This window comes from Silurus meridionalis, chromosome 23, assembly GCF_014805685.1.
Source record: "Silurus meridionalis isolate SWU-2019-XX chromosome 23, ASM1480568v1, whole genome shotgun sequence".
Taxonomy (NCBI): domain Eukaryota; kingdom Metazoa; phylum Chordata; class Actinopteri; order Siluriformes; family Siluridae; genus Silurus; species Silurus meridionalis.
Window position 1 is genome coordinate 12,516,782 of NC_060906.1, and position 27,010 is coordinate 12,543,791.

The window sequence follows — 27,010 nt, forward strand, 5'->3', positions numbered from 1 at the left end:
CTGAAAATATTAATTTACATGTCATATCAGGGTCAAGGCATGTAAATAGTACAACCTGTGGGTTTGTTTTTGCGCAGAAAAGGATCTCCCCGGGGTGTCATAACTCTTTAACCCCCACATGGAGGAGGATGTTCCTATTGTGCTTCCTAATTGCAATGTGGATCTTTCATTTAGTTTGTGAAACAGTCTTGCTGTGTCCTGTCCTCCTGTGTGCAGATGTATTCAAGAGTTGTCTCTGATTTACCTAAAATGTATCATTTAATCAACCTGAAGGTTTAATGTGAGCTTTTAGAAATAGGTAAAAATGATTGAAAATGTTTCTAAAGGCTGTCCTTAGAAAATATATATCTATATTATAATAGTTTGTGGGCTTCTCTTATAGTTTATATTTAATAGAAATATAAGAAAACATTTATTTATATATTTATCATGCAACTAAGTTAAATATAGTTTGTTAGATACCATAGACCAAGTATGTCACTCAAAATAATACGTTTGAGCAGAGCGGTTCAGTGGTTCATGTTGGAATATCTTATCTTTTTTTTAACCCTCAACATCTTATGTATGCTACCTCTCAACAATATATGTTCAAGCTCATTTACCATCAATACAAGTGCAGTCACCAAAAATTTGTTTTCATTTTGGTCTTTTCATGTTTACATGTGTATTTATCTTCAAATCTTTTTTTTCCCTCTCTTTTTTTTTTTTTTACAGAAAAAGCTCTTTGAATACCGATGATTCTATAGCTTTCTCTAGACGTGTGCCAAGGGAAAAAAATTAACCCTGTTTAGAAGGAGGGGATGGCAGAGCGTCTCTATCCTGTCAATCACAATGACACTAGTCAATCTCAAGTTTCTGTAAAACCAGAAAAAGACAGATGGTGATTTTTATTTGAGTTTGTTATACTGCCCTGTGACACAGCATGAACAGCAGTTTGGCTGTTGGCAGTTGGCAGGCTTAACATGTCATAGAGGCAGCATGCATTGCCCTATGTATTGCTCTTCACCCACCTACTGGTTTGTAGTTATTGTAACATAAAGAGAGAACTGGCTGGTGGATGGGAATAATATGTGACCAAATTGGGAGGAATATAGAGATTGCATATTTTGTCACATGTAGGGCATAAGGTTTAATTTTTCTTTCATGAATAATTATTTTTGTGTTTACTTTTTCCTATTTTTTATGTTTGCAAAAGTACACATGAAAAATGTATGATCATATGTGAAATGTGTAATTGTCCTCACTGGAAATAAATTTTGCTTTTGTTTACTTGATTCATTTCCCCACAGTGGTAGTAATGACAGTGATGAGTGGTTTCTTAAAATGTTGCATCCTGCCCTTGACTTACACAGGGAATGCTGTTTGTTATAAACACATCACATTTACAGTGTGGTTTACATAAATATGAATACTTATTTGATTATGGGTTTCGTTGTTAAAATTACATTTTCGTACACATACCCCATATAAATATGGTTTCTCATTAAGTTTTGTTTGGATCAATTAGATCACTTAGATCTTCAAGGTGTAAACCTCCACATTCAAATGTCGAACTCTAACCAAAGTAAAAAAGCAGCAATGCCTTGATCCTATGTGTTTATGTGTGTCAACAGCAGGAGCAACGGTAGCATTCTGACCTTGGCCACTACTCAAAGTAGCAGCACTTCCCCACATGTGTGCAGGCATTTTGTATGGATGTTGTTGATGTCTGGATGTTGTTGATGTCTGTTAGGAATCTCTTCCTGGTGGATGCTCAGGCTCATTTCCTTTAAGACTTTACATCAAATAAGACTCCTGGAAATGAGTCATAATATCCCCAAAAGCCTGACAGTGTGCCATGACAGCATCTTGGCAGGTGCAAAACAGGATGTAAACTTTTTGACACAAGTTGTGAACTCCATATGCTGTCATACTTTTTACAAGAATGTTTGCGGGATATTTCGTGAATGCCATGAGTCATTAAAATTGGTTGATCTTGAGCGCTCAGTGTATAAGACATTCATGTATTTAACAACAACAGCTGCATACAGGGATAAAATAAGCTTTAAGTATGTATTACTGTAACATTTTGCGGCCAATATGTTTTACTATATCCTATTATTATACTATACTATACTATACTACAGTACACTACACTATACTATACTATAACTATAATATACTATACTATACTATACTACAGTACAGTACACTATACTACACTATACTATACTATAACTATAATATACTATACTACACTGCACTACATTATTCTGTACTATACTATACTATACTATACGATACTATACTATACTATAACTAATATACTACAGTACACTACACTATACTATACTATAACTATAATATAACTATAATATACTACAGTACACTACACTATACTACACTATACAATACTATACTATACTATAACTATAATATACTACACTATACAATACTATAACTATAATATACTATACTATACTATAACTAATATACTACAGTATACTACACTATACTACACTATACAATACTATAATTATAATATACTATACTATTACTAAAATATACTACAGTACACTATACTATACTATACTACACTATAACTATAATATACTACACTATACTATACTATACTATAACTATACTATACTCTACTATATAATTACTTACAAACGGTATTTTTTAAAATTATATTACTTTATATTTAATGCTGCACAAATAGTTTTTCAGCACATATGTAAGTAGGCTGGAAAGTGCCTGCTTTATGTTATGTAGGCCTGCATGCATTTTGTTCTTAAAATTAGCTCAGTCCATGAAAATAGGTGGGATTCTCTTTAAGAGGCAGAACATGTAGCTATTCTTGATTATGCAGGCAGGGCATGTGAAAATTGCTAGGGCACTGCAAAGCCACTGTTTGTAGGTTAGCTAAATTTGGTCCTGCTAAAAGATAACACTAAAGCTGAAAAAGTTGCAGACCTTTCAATAAGATTTATATGGCAGTTCAAGCTCAAGGCCAACGAATCAATGATACTCCAATGATAATCAACTGATAATGCATTACAGATCATTTATTTGTTTATTATTTGTGAGTTATTACTGTATTCTGTTGGTTTGTGCTCAAAAACTGCTGCTCTAATCATTAAGACATTACTACGACTAAAATTTTTCTCATTCAGCCATAAAACGGCATCAGTAAGTCAGGTAATGTAGGGTGAGGAGGCCTGGGGAGGCAGTCAGTGTTCCTATTAATCCCAACGGTGTTTAATAAGGCTGAGGTCAGAGCTCTATAGCTGGCCACTTTGGAGCTTCCACACAAAACCATAAAAACCATATCTTCTGGAGCTCGATTTGTTCAAAACTACCACATCCAAAGTCATCCTATGAAACTGTGTGCCTCCAATTTTGTGGTAAAAGTTAGGGGAAGAATCACATATGGCTGGAAAAGTCATGTGTCCCAGTACCTTTGTTTATACAGTACATACACTATATGACCAAAAGTATTGGGACACCTGACTTTCCCAGCCATATGTGGTTCTTTCCCAAACTGTTATCGCAAAGCTGAAGGCAAACATTTGTATAGCATGTCTTTGGATGTGGTAGCATAACATGTTTCATTCACTTGAACTAGGGGACCCAAAACAGTTCCAGCATGACAATAAAAAACTCCATAAAGATATTTTTTTGCATGAATATTTTGCATATGTTTTGGAGTGGAACTGCCTGAGTTTCTGTAAAAATGATCCCTCTGCTATCCCATGACCTTTTGGACAAGTCCAATCACAGACTGTTTAAAACAATCTAACAATAAGAAATCCACAAGGTTTACCACAAGATTTACAAACCCCCCAAACCCCCAAAAAACATTGTTAAGCACATATTGTCAGTGATCCACCTGCCACGCCCCCTTTGGTGGCTCTCTATGCCTCCACTCTCCATAGAGCTCCAGGTTTAACCACGCACACCTGGAGCTCATCATCACTCTTGCCTCCACTCTCTCTGAAGCTCCAGGTTTAACGAGGCACACCTGAAGCTTATCATCACTCCACCCCGCTCCTACATAAACCCCTCACTCACATTCACTCCCCGTTTGTTATTGTTTATGTTAGACTTTCCGTGCTGCATGTGTTCACGTTCCGGTGGTCATACAGGACTCCACTTGTCCGTTCCATCCGGACTCCAAAAACCCATACCGGCTGCGCTTCACCTCCCCGTGCATCTCGGGTCAGCTAGCGCACCTCGGACTCTCTCAACCGTAGGACTGCCGTGTGCGTCTGTGTGCGCGTGCTCGTATCTCTCTCTCTCCCTCACACTTGCATTAAAACCCAAGCGAGCTGTACTCCGGCTTCCGCCTTCTGTTTCGCTCGCACCCCGACACATATACTATTTAATAATAATAATAAAAAACTTTTGGTCTCAGCTTCTTTCATTGTTTTTTTTCTTTTATTCTGAAAGTAAAATTCACATATATACTTTCACAAATGACCTACCAATTAAGCGTGACCACAAGACTGCATTATATATTCTTCAATCTGTAATACAATTTGAAAGTGAAACACAAAAGGATTAATTACATAACAACCTTAACATTAATAACATTTCCTATTACACGACAAGAACTAATTTATGTTATAGCTGTTTTTGTCACACGCAATGCGTATTCATTATGCGTTATTGTTGAACTTCAGTTCATTGGTATACACACCAGGCATTAATTAGTGCATAGTATTACATGTGCTTATGTTGAGCTCTCTAACATTAACTATCTAAAGGCTCTATCAGTATATGGTATGTGCCCATAGTTTTGCAGAAATTGTATGGATGCACAGATACCATTTGGAACTACGGCTAATGTCTATTTGTTCTGTGTTGAAGCTGGTCTGTTGTTTTCACCTGCAAAAGAGCCGGTGCTGGCACACTTTCTGATGCAACACATCCAATGTGAATCTGCCATTGCTTTTTGTCACTTTCATTTTGAACACAATGAATGTTTTGCTGCATTGAGTGTGCTAACTGCTAAAACTGTTATTATATTATAACAAAGAGTGGGGGAAAATGGATCAACATAATTGTTACATTTTAATTTGTGTAACACAGGGATGCCAACTCATTAAGTTATAGACCGCATTACACATTTCAATACCATGCTTAAATATGGTAATTTATTGGCATTTATCTGAAAGATGCAAATAAAAAATGTAAAAGTTGTGATTGCATAAGTATTCTCCCTCAATCTCTGTGAAACTCCCAAATTTGTTCTGGGTAAAGACATGTTTACACACAAGCATTTTTGCTTGTTAATAAAGATTTACATATTATTAGCACATTTGATAGCTGGCTGAGTTTATGGTCCATAGTTTATTCCTCTATTCTTCCTCCTAGTGAAATAACAAAGGCTGGATGTTATTTTACGTATAAGTTTTGTTGTAGTCCACAAGATTTCTATATACATTTAGTGGACCAGAATACAAGCTGATATCTTTACATTTTGTTGCACATTGTTACTTTTAATGTCCTGGTATAATGCTAAATGTAAATACTTATTATTGCAGGGGAAACAATAGGTTACGTGGGTTAGATGGCATCTTAAAATGTACAACAATTTAATTTGTACAGTGTACAAGCTGTATAATTTGTCATGCATCTTAATAAAGCTAGGCAAGAAAGAATCTTTCAGTTTGCACTAGATAATATAATTTGACTGCAAATGTATTGTGAAAGCAAACAGACAAACAAGCAAACTTGCAATACTAAACGAAATATTGTGTTGCATTGCATTTGCCATGAATTATTTGAACTGCATGATAAATTAGCATCATATTAATATCAACATAGTCTAACTAATATTTAGCATTTACTGTGTACTTGGTATTTCCGTCAGTATTACATATCATACATTTGCATATAAATATCATATCATATAATTTTTTTTTTTTACTGTACAGCTACTTGTCTTTTTTTCACCTTTAAAGGAAACAAAGAGGAAACAAAAATATTTTTATCTCTACTGACAGAAGGCAAAAAAGGCAAAAACAAAGTACTAAAATGTCAATGTTGTTTCTTAATTAGCATAAAAAAAGTATTTGCATAAATTCTCCCTTCAATCATGCAAAATAAAGAGTAAAATAAATATAAAAGGAAATGACAAACATAGCAGGAGCTCATTTAAGAACTTCCCAGTAATCAGGTTTGATGTACTGATGGAGGCAGCAGCGGCTAAGCCTGAGTGTCACGTGTGTGGTCTGAGAACTTGATCTCTGGATGAGAAAGTGAAAGAGTTTAACAGTGAAACAGACAGAAATATTCTTCACTCACCCTTTACTCACTTGCTTTTATACACTGAATTTCTATGCAGGAAAAATTCCCTGTTTTTTTTTTGCCAGGGATCTTCTTTAGGTCTATAGGTATCTGTTTATTCTAAATTATTTTGCTAGTATGTCACTTCCTGTTCCTGTGACTCAGAAGGTAGCTTAAAAAAATCCACTGGTCATTTTGCTTAGACAGATTCCTTTTGATATACAGAAAGATGGCTAGGCAAGAATACACACTTTAACTTGTCTTTACTAAATTACTACAAAATGCGTGAGGCTTGTGGTCTTGTGGTAAAGCTGTTGTTTCAGAGACTACCCAGAGAGACAAATACAATTTCTTTGACACATCTTAGCATTGAAGACCTAAAATCGGGGCTTCATGATTGGAAGCATCTTTGTGTTACTTTCTTGTCATTCCTGATTGCTGTCACTGCCATATTATATTTTTTTTCTACGAAAGGCACCAAAAAGATGGTGCATGTGCATGAGCTTGTCATTGCTACTAATTTCACATTTGTAAACATGCACAAATTAATTATGAATTTGTTACTTATGAATGGAGGTGAATGTAATGTAATGGCAATCTAAATTTTATTGTTGTCTTCTCTCATTAATTCTCAGAACCTACACTAAACATATCCCTTTTTTGCAGAATGGTGTAGAGCCTGTCATGTGTTCAAAGCCTCAGCAGATTTTAATTCCATCAGGGTGATTAGCTAGGCTTTTAATTCTATCCTTAGTATCTCAAGGCCCAGATGAGCAGGGCAGTTCTCAGATGAAGCATGGCTTTGAAACTTGGAGTTTGCTGCAGCTTTTCCTTTACTGCATGTAGAAACATTTTTATTCCTGCTATGGATCAGTTTTCCCAATTGCTTTAGAGACTGAAACATCATGGTTGTAGACACAGTGAGTATTTTCTTGTGAATCATTTTGTACATATTAAACCTTTGATATTACTTTTTTTAAAACAAGTATATAAAAACAGACTAAAACTTCAGATGCAATGTGCACAGATATTTTGTTTATATATTTCCTGATCCAGGGCAAAAACTATTCTTAAAGGTGTCACAGCTAGTTAGTGCATTTTGAGAAGCCATGCAACACACACACACACACACACACACACACACACACACACACACACACACACACACACACATTGACTCATCCTGTAGTACATGTAGTAATAACAAACTGCTGCTAGAATGGGATTTTGTTTATTGAACACAGACACTTGATGTAAAATGAACAGTGAAATGTTCCAGTGCTGTTGCACTTTTGCGACAGCATTCGTCTAATCAAATGAATAGATCAGAAATAACTGGTGTATAATTATATGCCATTCATTCGTACCATTCATTTACAACTCTGCCTTAAAAATATAGCTAGTAATAAACAGTAATAAAAGAAATGTAATGTTTGTTGAGCATTTCTACTTAGTTTTATTTTTGAAAACGGTACAGCAAGGATTAAAATAAATAAATAAATAAATAAATAAATAAATAAATAAATAATGTCACACTTGCGACTTTTCTTTAGTTCAAACTTCAGCAGCATGCATTATGTTTTTGTCTGAAAATTAGTCTGTTAAAAATGTGTTTTTCTTTATCTGCATTTATTTTCAATTCAAATCTTGTGAAAATTCAGGAAAGTAATGTTTATTTACAATGTACTGTATAAATTGTGCAGAACCCATGTAGAAAAAAATAAAAGATAGAGTGCCATTTGTGCTATATGTAAAATTAAAATATATTCAGAAGAGCATATTTATATATATATATATATATATATATATATATATATATATATATATATATATATATATATATATATATATATATATATAATGTGTATTCCAGGCTGTTGAAATCAAAGAAATGTTTAATACTTTAGTGTTTTGGTGGATTACATACATTGTCCTTGTCCTTTTAATAGCCTATAAGCATTTGCTGCAGCCTCAGCATGTTTGTAATTGAAGGTAAGCTCTTTAAGTCAGATGGCGCAACATATCTGTCTCTCATCTCTGATACTGGCTGTGGCTCAGGAGTCAAGCATCAATAAATTCTTTCATGCAGCTTCATGCAAAAAAAGTTGTAACCTCAGAATGTGTAAATTCACTTTATAGTGTGTTTGGAGTAGAACAATGTCTTTATTATGCTTAGATTTTCATTGATTTGTCATCAAGGCCACTTTAAGAAATATATTTTAGTGAACAAGTAGTAAACTTTTTTTGTTTGTTCTAAACAGAGAATGATAATCTCTTTAAGACCAGGAACATATAATAAGTTTACAGAATCTCTAAACAAACCTTTAATCTCATTAGGCTTGATTATTCAATCGAACTTTCTTAGTGCCTCAAATAATCAGATATTTACTTGGATGTGGGCACAGCATGAAGCAGTAGATGGTTCAACCCTGAGCTGGAGAAGTGCTGCATGTCCACATGAGTTTAAACTGGCATAAAATCCAGGTTATTCTCATCTCATGTCCAGTGTTCCTGTAATAGGATCCACATACACCTTGGTTGGAGAACTTGATTACTGGAGATGTACAACTGAACAGTAATTACTTAATGATATTATATAACTGTATATTTGTTGTTCAATGCTTTTTTTTTCCAGAAAAAGAGTGTGTGTATGTGGACTTCCTGGCTACAGATGTGAGAAAAGAAAATGGACACCTGCCTGCCAGAGTAAATAACCTATCCTGTTCTTATGTGACTATCATACATTTTGACTCAGGACTCCTGACTCACTGGTGTCTTTGTGCAAGATGACTTCACATAAGCACAGCTTTCAGTGTTTTGATGCGGTTGTGGAAAAGTCATCTTTTACTGCTGGGCATAACTTTGTATTACCGCACAAAAGCACATTTGCCTCAACACACTTGGAGCAGCTGGAGAATCGGAGATGTTCCTTGTGTTCAGAATCTCAGCAGGCCAAGCCAGTGACTTCAGAAGTCTCAGGGAATCGGTCTGCTTTATGGTTCCAAGCTCAAAGCCCAAGTCAGCAACATACACCCAGAAGGCCCATGCGTCCAGAGGGGGATCTGGTAGACAGTGTTGCCCATCAAAACCACAGTCAGCGCCACCATTATCACACCCACAAGCACTGCAAAAGGATTGTGCTTGTGAAGAATAGCAACCCGTCCATCCAGAAAACCATTCTGCTACACCACAAGCCTGTGCACAGTCTTAGTGTCTTTATGGATGATGTTTCTGATCTCATGCATTGTCTCATCAGAAAGCTATACACGCTGGATGGTCACAAGGTAAAACCACTCTGAATGTTCTTTAGTTGTATAAAGTGTTTAAAAAACTGTTTGGGTTTGATTACATCATGTAACATATCTTTATCATTTGATAAACACTTTTCTTGACCGAAATAATTATGCTATGGGCAAGATCTTAAGGGAATTGCATCAGGAAGCAAAAATAATACATGTCTTGTGTTTGAGTTATATGGGTTTACTTAATTTGTTTAGCTTGTTTTTTTATTGAACCATAGTACATTTATAGATGAGAACAAAACAAATGAAACGTTTCAGATGCAAATATTTTATGAAATAATCTACTTAATAGGGCCGACCTATTGCAATACAGAGGCCTCTTGTGGTGAAAAAATATAAAGTGTTTTGTTGTTTTGGCGTACAGTTCCATTGCTCATTGTAAATAATTTCCTTGTATCCTGTTTGAACTTTTTTATTCTAAATAACACAAATACAAATCATACAATTGCAATACAATTATGTGGATTGACAAGCAGATTAGATGTGTTTATGTTAAATGGGGTAATCTGTAGCAGAACAAAGGAAATTGTGGCTTGAGGTCTATAAAGAAGTGTTATAGCAGGTGTGGCTAAGGTATGAAACCTCAGGATCATTTTGATTGGCTAGTAGGAGAAGAGTAAGTGGAGAAAAAGAAAGAAAACAAACACTAATTGTGGTATTAGTTCTAATATTGATTACTTTACTACGCATTATACAAATTCAAGCATTCAAATACAACCAAGAGGTATTATATTATACATACTTTCCCAGTGTCATCAAGGACAAAGTTGGAGTGCTGTCACTTTAAGTAAGGACTTGGTCTGTAGTGTACAACATGTCTGGAGCTGATCCAGGCTTTTCCTGCTAATCAGGACTGAACTCAGCAGACCTCTGGCTTTTGCTTGGCATTGCTGGCCACAGGCATGTACTTCCCAGAGAAAACATGCTGTAAAGCAGCACACACCTCTCCACAGGGGCCTGATTGATACAAAAATGCCAGCAGGAATGGCACAAGTGCAGTGCAGCAGTAAATCTTACAAAGGTTCCAGACACAACTTTGTTGACAGCAGTTAAAAGTTTACCTCAGAGAACAAGAGATACGATATAGCAGGATTAAGTGGTACTGTACATGACAAAATGTATCACCTGAGATATAATGATATTAGAGATATAGATGATATTAAATAATGATTTTAATGGCTAGGACAAAGGATGTAGCTAGTTCTGTTATGTTTAAAAGTAAAATGGTCTTGATCAAGTTAGTAAAAGGAAGAGCAGATACTAAATTCTCAAAAATGAGATTTTTTAAATGCTCATTTCAGCCTTACTCTTAATAAACATTTTCTTTATGTTTATGTATCATATTTTCAAATGTTGTCTTCATATATTTATCTAGTAGAAAGCATTCTATTAGAATACATTTTCCTTTAGTGATATTCCAACATGCTGTAAAATAACTATTAATCTTGCTCAAGTCAGAGCTATTTTGATCCAACAGAACGAGGTCAATGGCTTGCAAACATAAAGTGTGAGCTGCTCAGAAATGTATCTTTCGAGATTTCTATTAAGTACATTTGATTCATTATCTGCAGTGCATTTTAGAGAGTTGCAAAGCAAGCATATATGGCATTAGTAAGTAAAATACTGCTTTTCAGGTATTTTTAATATCACATATTTAATATTTTAATATTGATATAAAAATCTACCAAAACAAAGTAATTACAGTATGCCTGACTATTTCTTGAAAATACAAGACATTTTTCTTTTTTTTTTACAGAATCACCTTCAGTCTTCTATGTGGCATTCTGATTATTTTATATATATATATATATATATAATTACTGCTATTAAACTGCTGTTTAAATTATTAGTAAGACGGTGTGGGGAAATTAGTAACACAGATGTTTGCACTTCCTGGAACCATTCAATGTGTATGGCAAGGCTTTAATGCTCTAGTTCCTCACCAGGTCCTGGGTTAGGTTATTGTTCTATTAAAACAGTATAAAGTTATTCTTTGTGATTTTTGTTCATAATTTTTAATCTATCCACATCTAAAATGCTGTTTTCTGTTTCAGATTGACAGCATCCAGAGTCTCTTACAGGGCCCTGGTGTTTTGGTTTGTGTGGGCCGTGAACCATTCCACCCACTTTTTAAGGACAGTTTCCAAAAGAATTCTGAAGATAAGCTTCCAAAATTGATCCTGAAGCCACAGTCTAATACCTACAAAAAGGATCAGGGGTACAAGAAAAATGGTATGCTAATTAATATTTTAAATGTAACTAGATTTTTTTTTTTTGAAAAGCTGGTCTTTGCTGGGTAAATTGAAAGATAAGCATAAACAGGCTATTTTGAATAAATATGTATATTGAAGTGCACTCCAGACTGAATTACCTTGACTATCAGGATCTTCCGGTTCCGCGGGGCACACTTCCGGGTCGGCGGCCATCTTGTCGTTTTTCCCGCGCCTCCCGGTATTTAAGTACACCAAAGAGTTTAGCTCGGGGCCAGATTATCTCACCGGGCTTCCTAAAGTCTCTGGTATTATTTACGCCACACTGTCTTCTCTGGATTCCTGTTCCTGATCCTGATCCTGAACCTTTGCTTCTGGTTTGAACTCTGGACTGTTTTTCAGTTTTTGTTTCTGCTTTGCCTGTCATGGATCTTGGACTGTTTTGGATTTTGTTTTTGTCTTTCCTGCATCGCCCTGTTTGCCTGTGTTTTTGTCCCTGGACTGTGTTTTTGCCTTGCCCCATTGCTCAGGTTGTTTCTCTATTAAAGCCTGTTTTCTCCATACCCCCGTGGGCCAAAAGATGGACCCAACAGATTTATTAAAGCATTGGGCTTGCTCCGCCACAGACCGGCAATTCAGGGACCCAACCGAAATGGCAGACATTTTGAAGCTTAGCCCCAAGCAGAGTATTTTCAGGTGCATCATGAACAATCAATGGCAAACCAGGTGGTTTTAAATAACCTCCTTAAACGACTGTCCATCTGGCCCCTGAGCTCGGCTGGGAGGGCTGCCCAACCTCAGCCTTCCTGCCTGACTAGGGATGTCGCCCCGCTCTTCCAACCTGCCAAGATCACCTCTATGCCTGTCTGCCCTGCTGAGCATGCCCCCAAGCCTGTCCTGTCCCGCCAAGGGCGGCGCACCGCTCTGGAGTCCCGCCGAGGGTGGCGCTCCGCTCCTGAGTGCCGCCGAGGGCCCAATCTTTACTGACTACGTTGCTCCAACCCGGGTTTCTCCAAGGTGTTTGCCTGGGCCCTGGGTTTTGCTGACGACATGGTCCAGACCTCCGCAGAGGGCGGGTTGCGAGGCCTTGCCTCTTCAGTCTGCCGTCTCTTATTCCAGAGACATCGGACAAGGCGGTCGCGGAGGGTTGGGGGGTTTGTCTACTGTCAGAATCTTCCGGTTCCGCGGCGCTTACTTCTTGATCCTGATCCTGACCCCTGTTCTGCGCTGTTTTTGTCTTCCCTGCATCGCCCTGTTTGCCTGTGTTTTTGACCCTGGACTCTTTTTGGACTGTGATTTTGCCTTGCCCCATTGCTCAGGTTACAGCAACAAAACAGGATAGGAACAGACTGTAAATAAACTGTTAAAACAGCAGAGAAAATCATTGGTGCTTCCCTGCCCGCTCTCCGGGACCTGTACCATACAAGAACCAGACACCGGGCAGGAATAATCACTACTGACCCTTCTCACCCTAGACACAAAATCTTTCAGCTCCTCCCTTCTGGCAGGCGCTACAGAACTTTGATCACCAAAACTGCAAGATACAAAAACAGTTTCTTTAACCAGGCAATCAACCTCATTAACAACTCACCATAAATATATTACATGCTTCATAGAATATCTACAGTGAGGAAAATAAGTATTTGTACACCCTGCTATTTTGCAAGTTCTCCCACTTAGAAATCATGGAGGGGTCTGAAATTGTCATCGTAGGTGCATGTCCACTGTGAGATACATAATCTAAAAAAACAAAATCCAGAAATCACAATTATATGATTTTTTAACTATTTATATGTATGATACAGCTACAAATAAGTATTTGAACACCTGAGAAAGTCAATGTTAATATTTGGTACAGTAGCCTTTGTTTGCAATTACAGAGGTCAAACGTTTCCTGTAGTTTTTCACCAGGTTTGCACACACTGCAGGAGGGATTTTGGCCCACTCCTCCACACAGATCTTCTCTAGATCAGTCAGGTTTCTGGCCTGTCGCTGAGAAACACGAAGTTTGAGCTCCCTCCAAAGGGTTTAGGGTTTGGGTTTAGGTCTGGAGACTGGCTAGGCCACGCCAGAACCTTGATATGCTTCTTACAGAGCCACTCCTTGGTTATCCTGGCTATGTGCTTCGGGTCATTGTCATGTTGGAAGACCCAGCCTCGACCCATCTTCAATGCTCTAACTGAGGGAAGGAGGTTGTTCCCCAAAATCTCGCAATACATGGCCCCGGTCATCCTCTCCTTAATACAGTGCAGTTGCCCTGTCCCATGTGCAGAAAAACACCCCCAAAGCATGATGCTACCCCCCCCATGCTTTACAGTAAGGATGGTGTTCTTGGGATGGTACTCATCATTCTTCTTACTCCAAACATGTTTAGTGGAATTTTGACCCAAAAGTTCTATTTTGGTCTCATCTGACCACATGACTTTCTCCCATGACTCCTCTGGATCATCCAAATGGTCATTGGCAAACTTAAGACGTGCCTGGACATGTGCTGGTTTAAGCAGGGGAACCTTCCGTGCCATGCATGATTTCAAACCATGACGTCTTAGTGTATTACCAACAGTAACCTTGGAAACGGTGGTCCCAGATCTTTTCAGGTCATTGACCAACTCCTCCCGTGTAGTTCTGGGCTGATTTCTCACCTTCCTTAGGATCATTGAGACCCCACGAGGTGAGATCTTGCATGGAGCCCCAGTCCGAGGAGATTGACAGTCATGTTTAGCTTCTTCCATTTTCTAATGATTGCTCCAACAGTGGACCTTTTTCACCAAGCTGCTTGGCAATTTCCCGTAGCCCTTTCCAGCCTTGTGGAGGTGTACAATTTTGGCTCTAGTGTCTTTGGACAGCTCTTTGGTCTTGGCCATGTTAGTAGTTGGATTCTTACTGATTGTTTGGGGTGGACAGGTGTCTTTATGCAGCTAACGACCTCAAACAGGTGCATCTAATTTAGGATAATAAATGTAGTGGAGGTGGACATTTTAAAGGCAGACTAACAGGTCTTTGAGGGTCAGAATTCTAGCTGATAGACAGGTGTTCAAATACTTATTTGCAGCTGTATCATACAAATAAATAGTTTAAAAATCATATATTGTGATTTCTGGATTTTTTTTTTAGATTATGTCTCTCACAGTGGACATGCACCTACGATGACAATTTCAGACCCCTCCATGATTTCTAAGTGGGAGAACTTGCAAAATAGCAGGGTGTTCAAATACTTATTTTACTCACTGTATAAGTGACTGCATCAGAACTGTCAGTCATTAAATTATCCATATATGTTACACACTATGGCTGCTGTATATTATACAAAGTTCTAAAGTAACACTTTATCGTACTTGACGCACAGTACTGTAATTTGCACTACCATGCACTCTCACACTTTATGTACATCACTGATCTGTCGTATAATCTGTATCCCTATTTAATACTTATACTGTCTATATTGTCTCACATTATCTGAATTGTCTTGTATAGTCTGTTTTTGTCTTGTCTTGCCTGTTTTGTCTTGTATAGTCCAAGCTCAATGTATAGTTTTATTTATGTCTGTACTTTTGAGAGTCACTAATAGCTGGAACCAAATTCCTTGTGTGTCAACACACTTGGCCAATAAACCTGATTCTGATTCTGATTAAAGCCTGTTTTCTCCATACCCCTGTTAAAAATTCAGTACCCTGCATTTGGGTCCTCACTCACCTAGTCACCCGCATTCTCTGACAATGACATTTGATATGCGGTATGCCGTTTTCTTTTTGCATGAAGCATAAGTTAAATGTTAACTGGATAAGACACAGTTGTTAATTGTTCCCATTTCATATATATTAAAAGTCATGGTCTCAGTTGTTTAATTAAAGTATTTTTAGTATACCCTTCTTCTTGAAAAATAAATAAATGTACAGTTTAGTGAAACAAGTAGACTACATTTATATTGTACTTTGTCAGTCCTGGGAAGCTAAATGCTTGACTAAGTGTACTAAAGTTACATTTAACTGCTGTATTATCATGACATCCATCAAAGTAGTGAAAATTCATGTTCAAAAGCAAAAAAACATTTTGTGTGGCCCATGACCATGCTATGTAAAGACACTATATTTTTAGATATTTTCATCAGAATTTAAACTTTATAGCTACACCAAATGATTTAACCCATATTTACTATATTTAGTGTAATATTTATCTTTCATTTTTCAGTCAACAATGGAGTAAAAGCGAAGAAATCACCAGATCCTTATCCTAAAGCCAGAAAGAATACACTGGATGAAGACATCGAAAAACGGGTACTTGTCAATAAAGATGGTAGCTTGTCAATGGAGATGAAAGTGCGGTTTCGACTGCTAAATGATGAGACATTACACTGCTCTACTGAGATTAAGAAATCCTCATGCACTTTTAATGTGTCCTTTCCGGGACAAAACAATGTGTACTCTCCTCACAGTAGCTATGGCGAAAGTTGCTCAGCGGCAGAGTCCCTGTCTGCTAGTGACATTGATGATGTGTGCATTTCCAAACTTTACCAGAAGAATATGGAAGAGCCACATTGTCAACACTGCTGCACACACTGTGAGAAGTATGACATTTGGAACGATCCAGCCCTTAGTGAGCAAGAAACTCTTGGACACATCGGATCCTCTTGCTCAAGTGCTCCATCGCATAAAATAAAATGCAAGAAAGATTCTTTTGACAGTATACATACAACATCATGTGAGGAATACACTGAGCAAGTAGTAGAAAAGGAAACCTGCATTCAGAAGACTGTTGTAGAGGGGGACAACGGTGACAACATAGTTAGATATCGCACCATTAGTCGTTGCTGCAATCGTAGTGGAGTGTGTTCTGTTTCAACGAAGGCAAAGAAAGCAGGCTATGCTGATGAGAAGCATGAAGAAAATGAAAGCCCTCATGCATGCACTGAAAAAGTTCCCTCTAAAAAGATTCAGCATACAAGGGAGGATGAAAGGCCTTTATCTGTTGAAACCAATTCCTCAGATATTCTGGCAACTTTTAAAGGGGATGAAGATAATGATGAACGTGATATCTCTACATCCCAAAGTTGCGAAGAGAATGATGAAAAAACCAGAAATACTAAAGTGAGCCCTTATTCATTCACACCCTCTAAGCCACTGGAATCTCCGAAGCAGCCTTTATCAACTAGGGCATCAAGCACAGCTTCATGTTGTTCAGTGAAATCCAAATCCTTCAGAAGGTTTGTAGTGAGAGAAACACAGGAAACTGTTGACCAAGATAAAAAAAATGCACCTTCCTCTCCACCACATGAGTGTCAACAAAAAGAATCAATAGATGTGGCTATGGAAAATGATATATCTGAAGAGAAATTGAAGGCAATCATGCAATCAGAAGATTTCTTATATACAGAAACTGGCATGAGAACAGCATCTGATTTGTCAAAAACATGTGATGACATTTCAGGGGATACTGTAGAAACTTCTCGGTCAAATAAAAATGAAAGATCAAAAGGCTTGTCAACACCACAAAATCGACATGCCCATTTAAACAATTCTAATAATTCTGTCGTAGATGAACAAGAATTTCTTAAAATCAGCAATTCAACTCAAAAATATTCAATAAAAGAAGAGAATATTGAAGTGACATCACTTGCCACATTTGCTGATTCAGACACATATCAGTCCCCAGTAACAAAAAACAAATATGAAGAACCAGCAGATGCCACTCAAGATGAAAGAATTGCAAGCTCTATGTCACCTAAATCAAATGATTCAACAAGATCAAGTCAGTCCAGATTGTCTATAGTCGCATGTAAAGAAACAAGGGAATCTAAACTGCAAAACTGGGAAAGAACCCAAACTGAAATATCTGTTGATTCCTCTGCATCTACAATCTCAAAACAATCAACATTTACATATAAACAAGGTGAAGGGACTGAAGACCAGGCAGGGAAGAAAATGCCTCATGCACTGTCAATGGTATCACAATCATCACAAATGTCAGATCTGAAGACTTCTGAGTTTACAGGAATGAAAGACTCAATAGAAGACAGATCTCCTAGCATCATGTCTGTCAAATCTAGTGTCTCAGAAGCAACTTCTGTTAACCTTGTGAAAGTAGAGTCATCTGAAAGCCTAAAAAGTGCTTTGTCAATCAAGACAAATACATCAGATCAATCAAGAACATCTAAAGTTTCAGCTGGAATGCCAGTAGACATGGATACTGGACATTTAAAGGAGCGAGTACCAAGTGTCATGTCTGGTAAATCTGATGTTTCTGTAAAATCTAAAACATCATATATCTTTGATAGCAGCCCCTATTCTAGTAATGGAGAAGATGCAATAGAGGACTGTGCTCCAAGTGCAAAATCAAATAACTCTAATATTGCTTCAAGGTCAAATACAACAATGGTTTCAACCATGGGCCCTGAAGAAGCAGAGCTTTTAGAGGAGAAAAGGCTAAAAAGACCCTCAAGTGTGATGTGTTCTAAATCTTGTAAATCTGCTCCTTCTGTAAGATCAGCAAATACCAAAACAGGTGATGGAAAAGATGATAATACAGCTGAAAATATAGAGCAACTGCAGAGATACAAGAGATACATAAATGTAATGCCTTCTAATTTCAGTGATTCAGATCTATCAAAGGGAGCCAAAACTTCTAGAGCTATGCCGGACAAGTCTAATGATTTTAAAGACAAATCGGAAGAGCAAGCTACCATCACAATGTTCACAAAATCAAGTACCCCTACACAATCAAATAAGTCAGAAATACTGGAAACAGCTGCGGGGGGAATAAAGGGAAGACCTTCAAGTAAATTGTCTTCAGTTTCAAAAGAATTAGAAAAATGCATGATTTTGGAAACAGCAAGGCAATGCAACCATACAGAAAAGAGACCTACATGCATTATGTCAAGTACAGGTATGGGGGAAAAAGAGGAAAGATCTCCAAGTGCAATGTCTTTAAAATCAAGTGTTTCTGAAAAATCTGAAAAGATTTCAGAAGCAGCACAGGAATGTGACCATCCAGAAAACAGACAAGCAAGCGTTATGTCCATCACATCAGTTGAATCTATGGAGTCAGCAGTTTCTGGTGTCCCATGTGAAAATGTGGACGATGAAACAAAACACAGTGCTCAAAGGTCAGAAAATGCATTGTTGATAAGATCTCCAAGATCTGGAAAGTCAAAAGCAAAGGCAACTGATTGTGCAATTGATGGGTTAGATACAGCACCAACTCAAAGTACAGTGTCAAGAAAATTGAATGAATCTAAACCTTTAAAGAAAACGTCTGTTTTAGAATGTTATGAAGAACCCCAAATACCAAACACAGAACAAGTAGTAGAGAGATCACCTATTGCAGTCTCTGCTAAATCTAACACCTTTGTCAGATCAGAGAAGTCAGATACACAATCAAACAGAAAAGTGAAGAAACCACATCTTAACACCACTTCTCCAGAATCTAGAACGTCTGCCAAAGATGAAAGGTTAAGCATATCAAACAGTTCTCCAAATGTCGATGATATTAAATCTGAGGAAGCTTGTGATATTAAGATAGAGGAAAGAGCAGCAAGTAGCATGTCGACCAAATCCAGTGTATCCTCTAGATCTATGGAATCCAATATTTCAGCTTTGTCTGGTGGACAGACTGACACTGAAAATTTCAATAGAAGGTCTGATATTGCTCTGTCTGCGTTAAAGATATCCATGACAGACTATTCAAATAATGCTGACAATGAAGAGAGGGTGTCCAGTGCTTTATCCAAAAGTTCTAACAGTTCAGTTCACCACAATTCTGAAAGGGTTTTAACTCCAGCAAGCGCTTCAGTATCCATTGGAATTGTAGAGGAATATGATGATGATAATGTTGAAGAAGACTCCAATGTGTCTTTGGCCTCAGTACATTCTACATCACATCTGAACTCAAAAACTATGTGTTGCAAAGATTCATCAAAAGCGATTGAAAACAAAAATCAGCAGTACGGGCAAACACCAGAAGACAGCAATAAAAGTTCAACAGGGACAATTGTCTCAGATATATCAAGGAAATCAGAATGCACTCAGAAGAACTCTATTCAGGCAATATTAGACAATGAAGTGGCAAACACTAAATCTACAAAAAAAAGCTCCAAGAAATCTTCCAATCACAGTTTGAGCAGCAGGTCCTCTAAAATTGTAGGCAGAACTTTCCCAGCAGTGCCTGACCAACCAAATATATCCAATACACTGCTACATTTGGAAGCAAATGGACATAATGGTAAAGTTAATGACAAATGTCACAGTGTAGATGAACGATTCAAAAGCAATCTTTCAGGTTACCGACACTTTAAAAAACAAAAGGAAGAGATTTCAAGGCCACATTCAGCAGATATACCTTCAACCACAGTTTCAGGGAAGAAATCCACAGAGCCGGTTATTTTCCTTGGTGTCTCAAATCATCATTCGAATCCATCAAATGAAAATACCAACAAATTAAATGGTTCTCTGGGTGCTACAGATTGTAGTAGGAATGCCATTGATAACCAAAGTGAAAAAAACAGTAACTCTATTTACAGACACAGCAGCAGCTCTTCGCTCGGAAGGCAGAAAAGAACTCCTGTGAGTTGGTCCCATCTATCTTACCGAGTTCTTCTCCTAGAGAAGTAGTGAATGAGTGGTTGGAAAAAAGTCCACTAGATTGTGCTTTATATGATGTTGGGGACGAATTCCATGAGAACTGTAAGGAAGGAGAACCATTAAATATGTCAGGAGAACTTACACAATATGGAAGTGGAAAAGAAAGTGATGGAGAAGCTGATGCAGTTGTGCCACAAAAGGAGCATCCAGTAGTTGAGAATAATGAGGACACAGTGGGTGATATAAAAGACACTATGAAAGGGCTTGCAGTTGAAGAAAACAATCAACCCTGTTATTTTCCTGAAGTCCCTTCTTCTGTCCGGCTTATGAAAATTTTACTTAGTCCCAAACTTGACCGATGTAACAGTTTACCAGAAGTATCTCCTGTTTATGGTAGAAGACTTAGCACATCCGCAAGAGGGTTTTTAGACAGCCTGGTTAACCTTCACTTGTTAGATTTTGATTCCAAGGATGTGAATGACAAAGCTGAAAAGTACAATGATCTCATGAACATGCTTCAATCTCTTTGGCTATGTGATCCTTCGGACAGATTAGCAATCATACCGAAAAACAAATGTACCAAACAACAGTCTATGAATGAAAAATTCAATGTCAAGCCATCCTCAGCGGTAGATCTTAACAGTAGCTCCCAAGACTCTGGAAAGAGTAGTGCTGATGAGAGCATGATGGCTCAAAAATCCCAAGCAAATACAGCAGGTGATGCCACTGAGATATTGACAAATGTACAAGACACTGATACAAAAGAGAAGACATTTAATGGAATAGAAACAAAATCTGATCCAGCAACCCCTGATATTGCAAGTCGGAGCCGATGGACACCAGAGAATGGGGCTGAGGAGAATATGCATGTTGTCTCAGATTTGATAGACAGAAGAAACAATTATCGAAGAGAACTTACTGACAGAGCATCCATTTCAAACAAGAGCTATGGAAATTATAGTACTGCTGATCAAAAGCTAACTGACCATGAAGAAGATGCAAGTTCAGAATCTCAAACATCAGAGCAATATTCTGAGTTAACAGAAAATGTTTTTCAAGATCACGATCCTGTGTGGGTTCTGAATCTGTTGAATAAAATAGAAAAGCAGTTTATGACACATTATGTCACGTCAATGGCTGAAATTAAAGTCCGCTGGAACTTAAATGACAATGAGCAGCTTGACATCATGATATGTGAATTAAGAGATGAGGTCCATAAAAGAATACAAGCTAGCATACACAATGAACTCAGAAAAATACAGGCTCATGCAGGACGACCTAAGCCACCAAAACAAAGCATGTCACGTGGATCAAGTGTTTTAACTAATCAAAGGCACAGGCGTCTAAAAGTAAGTCTCAACCAGTCTGTAGATCCAGCAGTGAACGCTGATGACGACAACTCAGCAACAAACGATGATGAACACTGCCCATGTGACACATGCATTAAAAAGAAAGCATCACCAAGGCCTGTGTTAACAATGGATGTCTCGAACTGTGCTCCAAAAATATTAGACTTTGATTTGAGAAATATTCTCCATTTAAAAAGAAACCTTCCCTCAAATAGCAAAAAAAATGTGATAGAAACTGGAAACAAAGAACAACTCACAGAGGTTCCAAATCTGGTCGAAGATGCTTTACTCGACAGCTCCAAGAGTGAGGTGAAGCAGGAGATAGAATGTGAATTTAAATTATTAGAACAGGAACAAAATGAATCTGAAAAATCTAATCATAAAGTTCTTGAATATGCCCAAACTTTTGTGGAAAGCAAACAACATGAGGTTAAAACATCAAGTGTTGAAACAGGAGAAGAGACAGCAGAAGACAAAACAGACAAAAAAGAGTCAATAGAAGAAGAAACAAATGAAGGCATTGAGGTTACAGAAGGAGAAATGTCTGAATCTGAACCCGAAGAAGGAGAAGAAATATACAAGGATGAAAACAAGAAGCATGAGGATGCTGAAACTGAAACTACATGGAACAACATGTCAGAGAAACCTGATACAGCAGAAAAAAGAGAATTAGCTGGAATAGAGGAAGAAAGGGGAGCTAACCATAAATCAGATGGAATAACATATTTAGAAGATGGAACAGTTGAAGATGATACTGCAGAGGCAGAGAAAAGTGAAAGCACAGATACAGAACAAAGAGATGGAAATGATTCAGCTAAAGAAGATGTATATATAAAGAAAATAAGCAAGGAGAACAGTGAAGATGACTTATTGGATGAGGAAAAGGTCATTGAACCTGCAGAAGATGGAGATATAACTGAGCATGAGTCTGCAGAAGGGGCTAATCCAATGAACAATGAATCAGCAAAAGAAGGTGAAACAGACAATGATAAATTAGATGGGGAAGTATCTGAAACAACTGAAGATAGAGAGACTAGCAGGGACAATTTGGCAGATGTGGGAGATATGAGTGAAGCTAAAGCAAAAGAAGAAGATGAAGCTACAGAAACAAGTAACACTCAAACAGTGGAAAATACATTTGATGATGCAACAGAAGAATATAAAGAAACACCTACAGCTAAAACCACAGAAATTGCTGATGATGAAAAAGCGGATGATGCAGTGGCAGGTGATGCTGAAAACAGAGAAACAGATGATAATGAAACATCAGATATTGATGAAACTGTAGATAGTGGAAACACAACTAAAGCCAAGACTGAAGAATGTGATGAAGCACATGATGACGGAACATCAGAGGAAGGAAAGTCTGTTGAAGCTGTAGTGGTGGAAGATGAGCAGACAGATGAAGCAGCAGAAGAAAATGGAAACAATAATAAAGATGATGAAAGAACAGAAGAGTCAGAGAGGTCCAAATCTGAAGTAGCAGAAGAGATTGTTAAAAATGAAATAGTTAAAGGAGAAGAAGAAGGAAAGGTGAATGGAGACGTATTTAAAACTAAAGCTTTAAAGGACTTTGTTGGAGACAGAATGAATGTAGAGAATATACAGAAAACTGGACCTACAAATAAAGAAAAAACAGCTAATGCAATAGCTAATTATAAAACTGCAGACACTATAGAGATGGATACAAGTCAAAGTGATGATGGTGAAACAGCTGGTGATAAAACACCAAATAACAACACGATTGATCACGGAACAGCAGAAGATGGGCAGACACTATATGATGACATCACAGCTGATGATGGACCATCAGAAGATGGAGAGACAACAAATGACAGCACATCTGATGATGAAACAGCAGTAAATGGAGTGACGCCAAATGACAACACAGCTGAAGATGAACAGACACTAAATAATGACAACACAGCTGATGATGGACCATCAGAAGATGAAGAGACAACAAATGACAACACAGCTGATGATGGACCATCAGAAGATGGAGAGACAACAAATGACAACACAGCTGAAGATGAACAGACACTAAATAATGACAACACAGCTGATGATGGACCATCGGAAGATGGAGAGACAGCAAATGACTACACAGATGATGATGGAACAGCGGAAGAAAGAGAGACAACAAATGACAACACAGATGAAGATGGACAGACACTAAATGATGACACAGCTGATGATGGACCATTGGAAGATGGAGAGACAGCAAATAACTACACAGATGATGATAGATCAGCAGAAGATAGAGAGACGCCAAATGACAACACAGCTGAAGATGGAACAGCTGAAGATAAACAGACACTAAATAATGACAACACAGCTGATGATGGACCATCGGAAGATGGAGAGACAGCAAATGACTACACAGGTGATGATGGAACAGCAGAAGAAAGAGAGACACCAAATGACAACACAGTTGAAAATGGACAGACACTAAATAATGACACAGCTGATGATGGACCATCGGAAGATGGAGAGACAGAAAATAATGACACAGCTGATGAGGGAAGAGAAGAAGATGAAAAGCTTCCCAAATCGAAGATGGAAGAGGTTGATGAGACAAGTGAAGCTAAAACAGCAGAAGATAATCAAAGAGCAGATGGACAGACAGGAGATGATGAAGAAACTGGTGGTGAAACGACCACTGAAACTGAAAATGAAGAGAATGAAGAAACAGCTGAGGCTAAAACAGAAGATGGAGAAACAGCAGATAGTCGAACTACAGAAGATGAGGAAACAGTTGATGAGAGAAAAGCAAAATATGATTATTCTGCCAATAAACTAGCACCAATAACAGATGTAACAAATGACAGTGAATGTCTAGAAAATGGAGAAACACCAGGAAATTTAAATGGAGAAACACATGAAAGTAACACTACTGAAGCAGTCATCAATACATACAATATTAAAACAAAACAAAACTCAGAGAGGTTGCAATTAAATCAAGACACAGAGACATCTGGAAGTAAACGATTTAATGTAAATGTCTATTCGGTAAACACTCGAGAGTCAGATGACGGCGGAGATGAGGCTGAGGATGACACTGAACCTGTTGTTGAAACATATGGAAAGACCCAAGGGATAAAAATTCCTGCTACACAGCCAACAAAATGGCCACTGTGTAAAGATGACCAAGCTGATAAAAGAACAATAGCGTCATTTAAGTCTACTGTGAAAATGTACACAGATTCTGAGGATGGAGAAGATGCGGATGGGGAGGATTCAGAAACCGAAGTATACAAGGAGAGCAGTGTTGAAAATGAAGAAGATTAAAAACCATTAAGATGAAGTGAAAATAAAATATTTTGCAAACATTTGTGAGGGAAAAAAAATCCACTGTAGATGGGGAAGATGGTGGTCTATGTCTTTGTTGTTTGAACAGGAATCATTGATATCATGGGTAAAAGGTGTTCTGATTTTTGTCTGTCCTGTTTGGCTGAAGCTGTGTCCATGATATTCTCAAATTCTTGTTCTTGGCTGATAAGCATGGAACCTGTGGCCTTTTCTTGTTGTGCTCCGCCAGCATTTAGGCTTGATGGTTTGTGCATGCTGAGATGCTTTTCTGCTCACCATGACTACAGTGATTAAGAGTATACAATATCCTTTTCTGGTAGCACCAAACAATCTATCATTTCACCATTATGTGAAAACTCTAGAGACCAGCAGACCATGAATTACTCAAGCCAACTGTTCCAAACATACATCCATCCTTTTTCCATTTTTGGTGTTTCAATTAAACACAAATGGAAGCCCTTGAGCTGTACTGGCATTTTATACATTAGGCTGCTCCAACATGATTGGTTGATTAGAGAACTGCATAAAAGAGCAGGTACACAGGTGTTCTTATAGTGGACTTTTAATCTATGTGTAATTGTGATATTACATGCAATATGTTGTTATGCAAATGTCTGGTTTAGGTGCAAAAAAACACTTATAAGAAGTGAAAATATTATTTATGTAACATTCTGCAAACTTATTGATATTTAAATCATATTTACGTATTTGGTTGTATTCATTTTTTCTTGTTGGTAAATAGTAGGAATGTAAAATAAAATAAAAATATGCCCCATAAAAATCATGCTCCTGTGAAAAGATCGTGAGTATCACTTACCTGTCTGTTGATAACCCTAAAGCATATCTATGTAAATAGAAATAAAAATGCATGTATAGCGCTGATCCCATATGATTGGCTGATTGTATGATTGTGTAAATTGTGCATAAAAGTGTTCTTAATAAAGTAAATGTATACATATTTATACAGCACTGTTTTCTCTCCTTGGTATGGTGGTGTTATAGACGGTACCGTTTTGATCATTTAATTAACACATTAGTACTTAATGCTGCTTATTTTTACTTGCATGAACTTTAAATTTTTATCTATGATGACTTTTATTCTGCAAGAAGTAAAGACTATTTGCTCACATCACACTCCAATTTTTTTCCTGACATTGTACTATATCTTTTCCCAAGTTTTTAAATAAGCAAGTAATTATTCCACCAGCACAGACTTTATTTCTGAACCTTCAATAGATCATGGCATGACATCTATGACAATATAAAAAATGTTTCCCAAAAATATTGAAGGAGAAAATCAGCAAACTATTAATAATTTGCCCCACCTCATCCATCAACTAGAGTACCCCTAGTTATAAGTCAATTCCCAGCCTTTGTGACACTTGAAGCTGCATTTTCCTTTTTGTTCCCTAACCTGGTTGTTTTAACAGACTGGTCAGTTTTATTGAATGGGGGCAGAATTCAAGGATCCAGTAACATGACAACTGCAATTACTCAGGACACCCAGGACTTTGTGGACACAAGCAAGCCTCTTTTAAGGGATAGTCAGTGAATATTTGGTATTTAATATTTGTCATTTGATATCATTTTCTTGTTTATTTTTAGCTAATATCATTAATTATATCAAACTCTAAGAGCCATTGTAAACTAATTTACATTAGCACGCATGCAATTTAGACCTTATGCTAGTATAACACTAATCATTCTCTTAATCCTTCATCTTCCTTACATTACATTACATTGTCGCTGATGACTATTTAGCTGAATAAAGGCTCACTATTAATATTTGCTTTAAATTATAATTAATCTTTGCCTCTGAGACATTGTAAGTGTAAGGCTATGTATTTAAAACTGTCCTAGGAGACTTCATTCTCTGCCTCAGAGGTGTATAGCCTGCTGTACAAGTTTGATGGATAGTCCTCTCTCTGCGAGTTTCCATCCAGTGCTTCCGGAGGGGATGTGACATAAATAATTGGTGTCACTCCCATCGACCG

The 27,010-nt window shown here is 37.4% G+C and overlaps 1 protein-coding gene across 1 annotated transcript; it reads left to right on the top strand.

The window, feature by feature from the left end:
* The first annotated feature begins 7,054 nt into the window (after positions 1–7,054).
* On the top strand, positions 7,055–25,988 carry rp1l1b (rp1 like 1b). Its single transcript, XM_046836372.1, is given in 5 exon segments — positions 7,055–7,193; positions 8,909–9,557; positions 11,630–11,807; positions 15,974–20,388; positions 20,391–25,988. Coding segments are annotated over 4 exon segments (9,696 nt in total). The 5' UTR covers positions 7,055–7,193; positions 8,909–9,059; the 3' UTR covers positions 24,996–25,988.
* Positions 25,989–27,010: the final 1,022 nt, after the last annotated feature.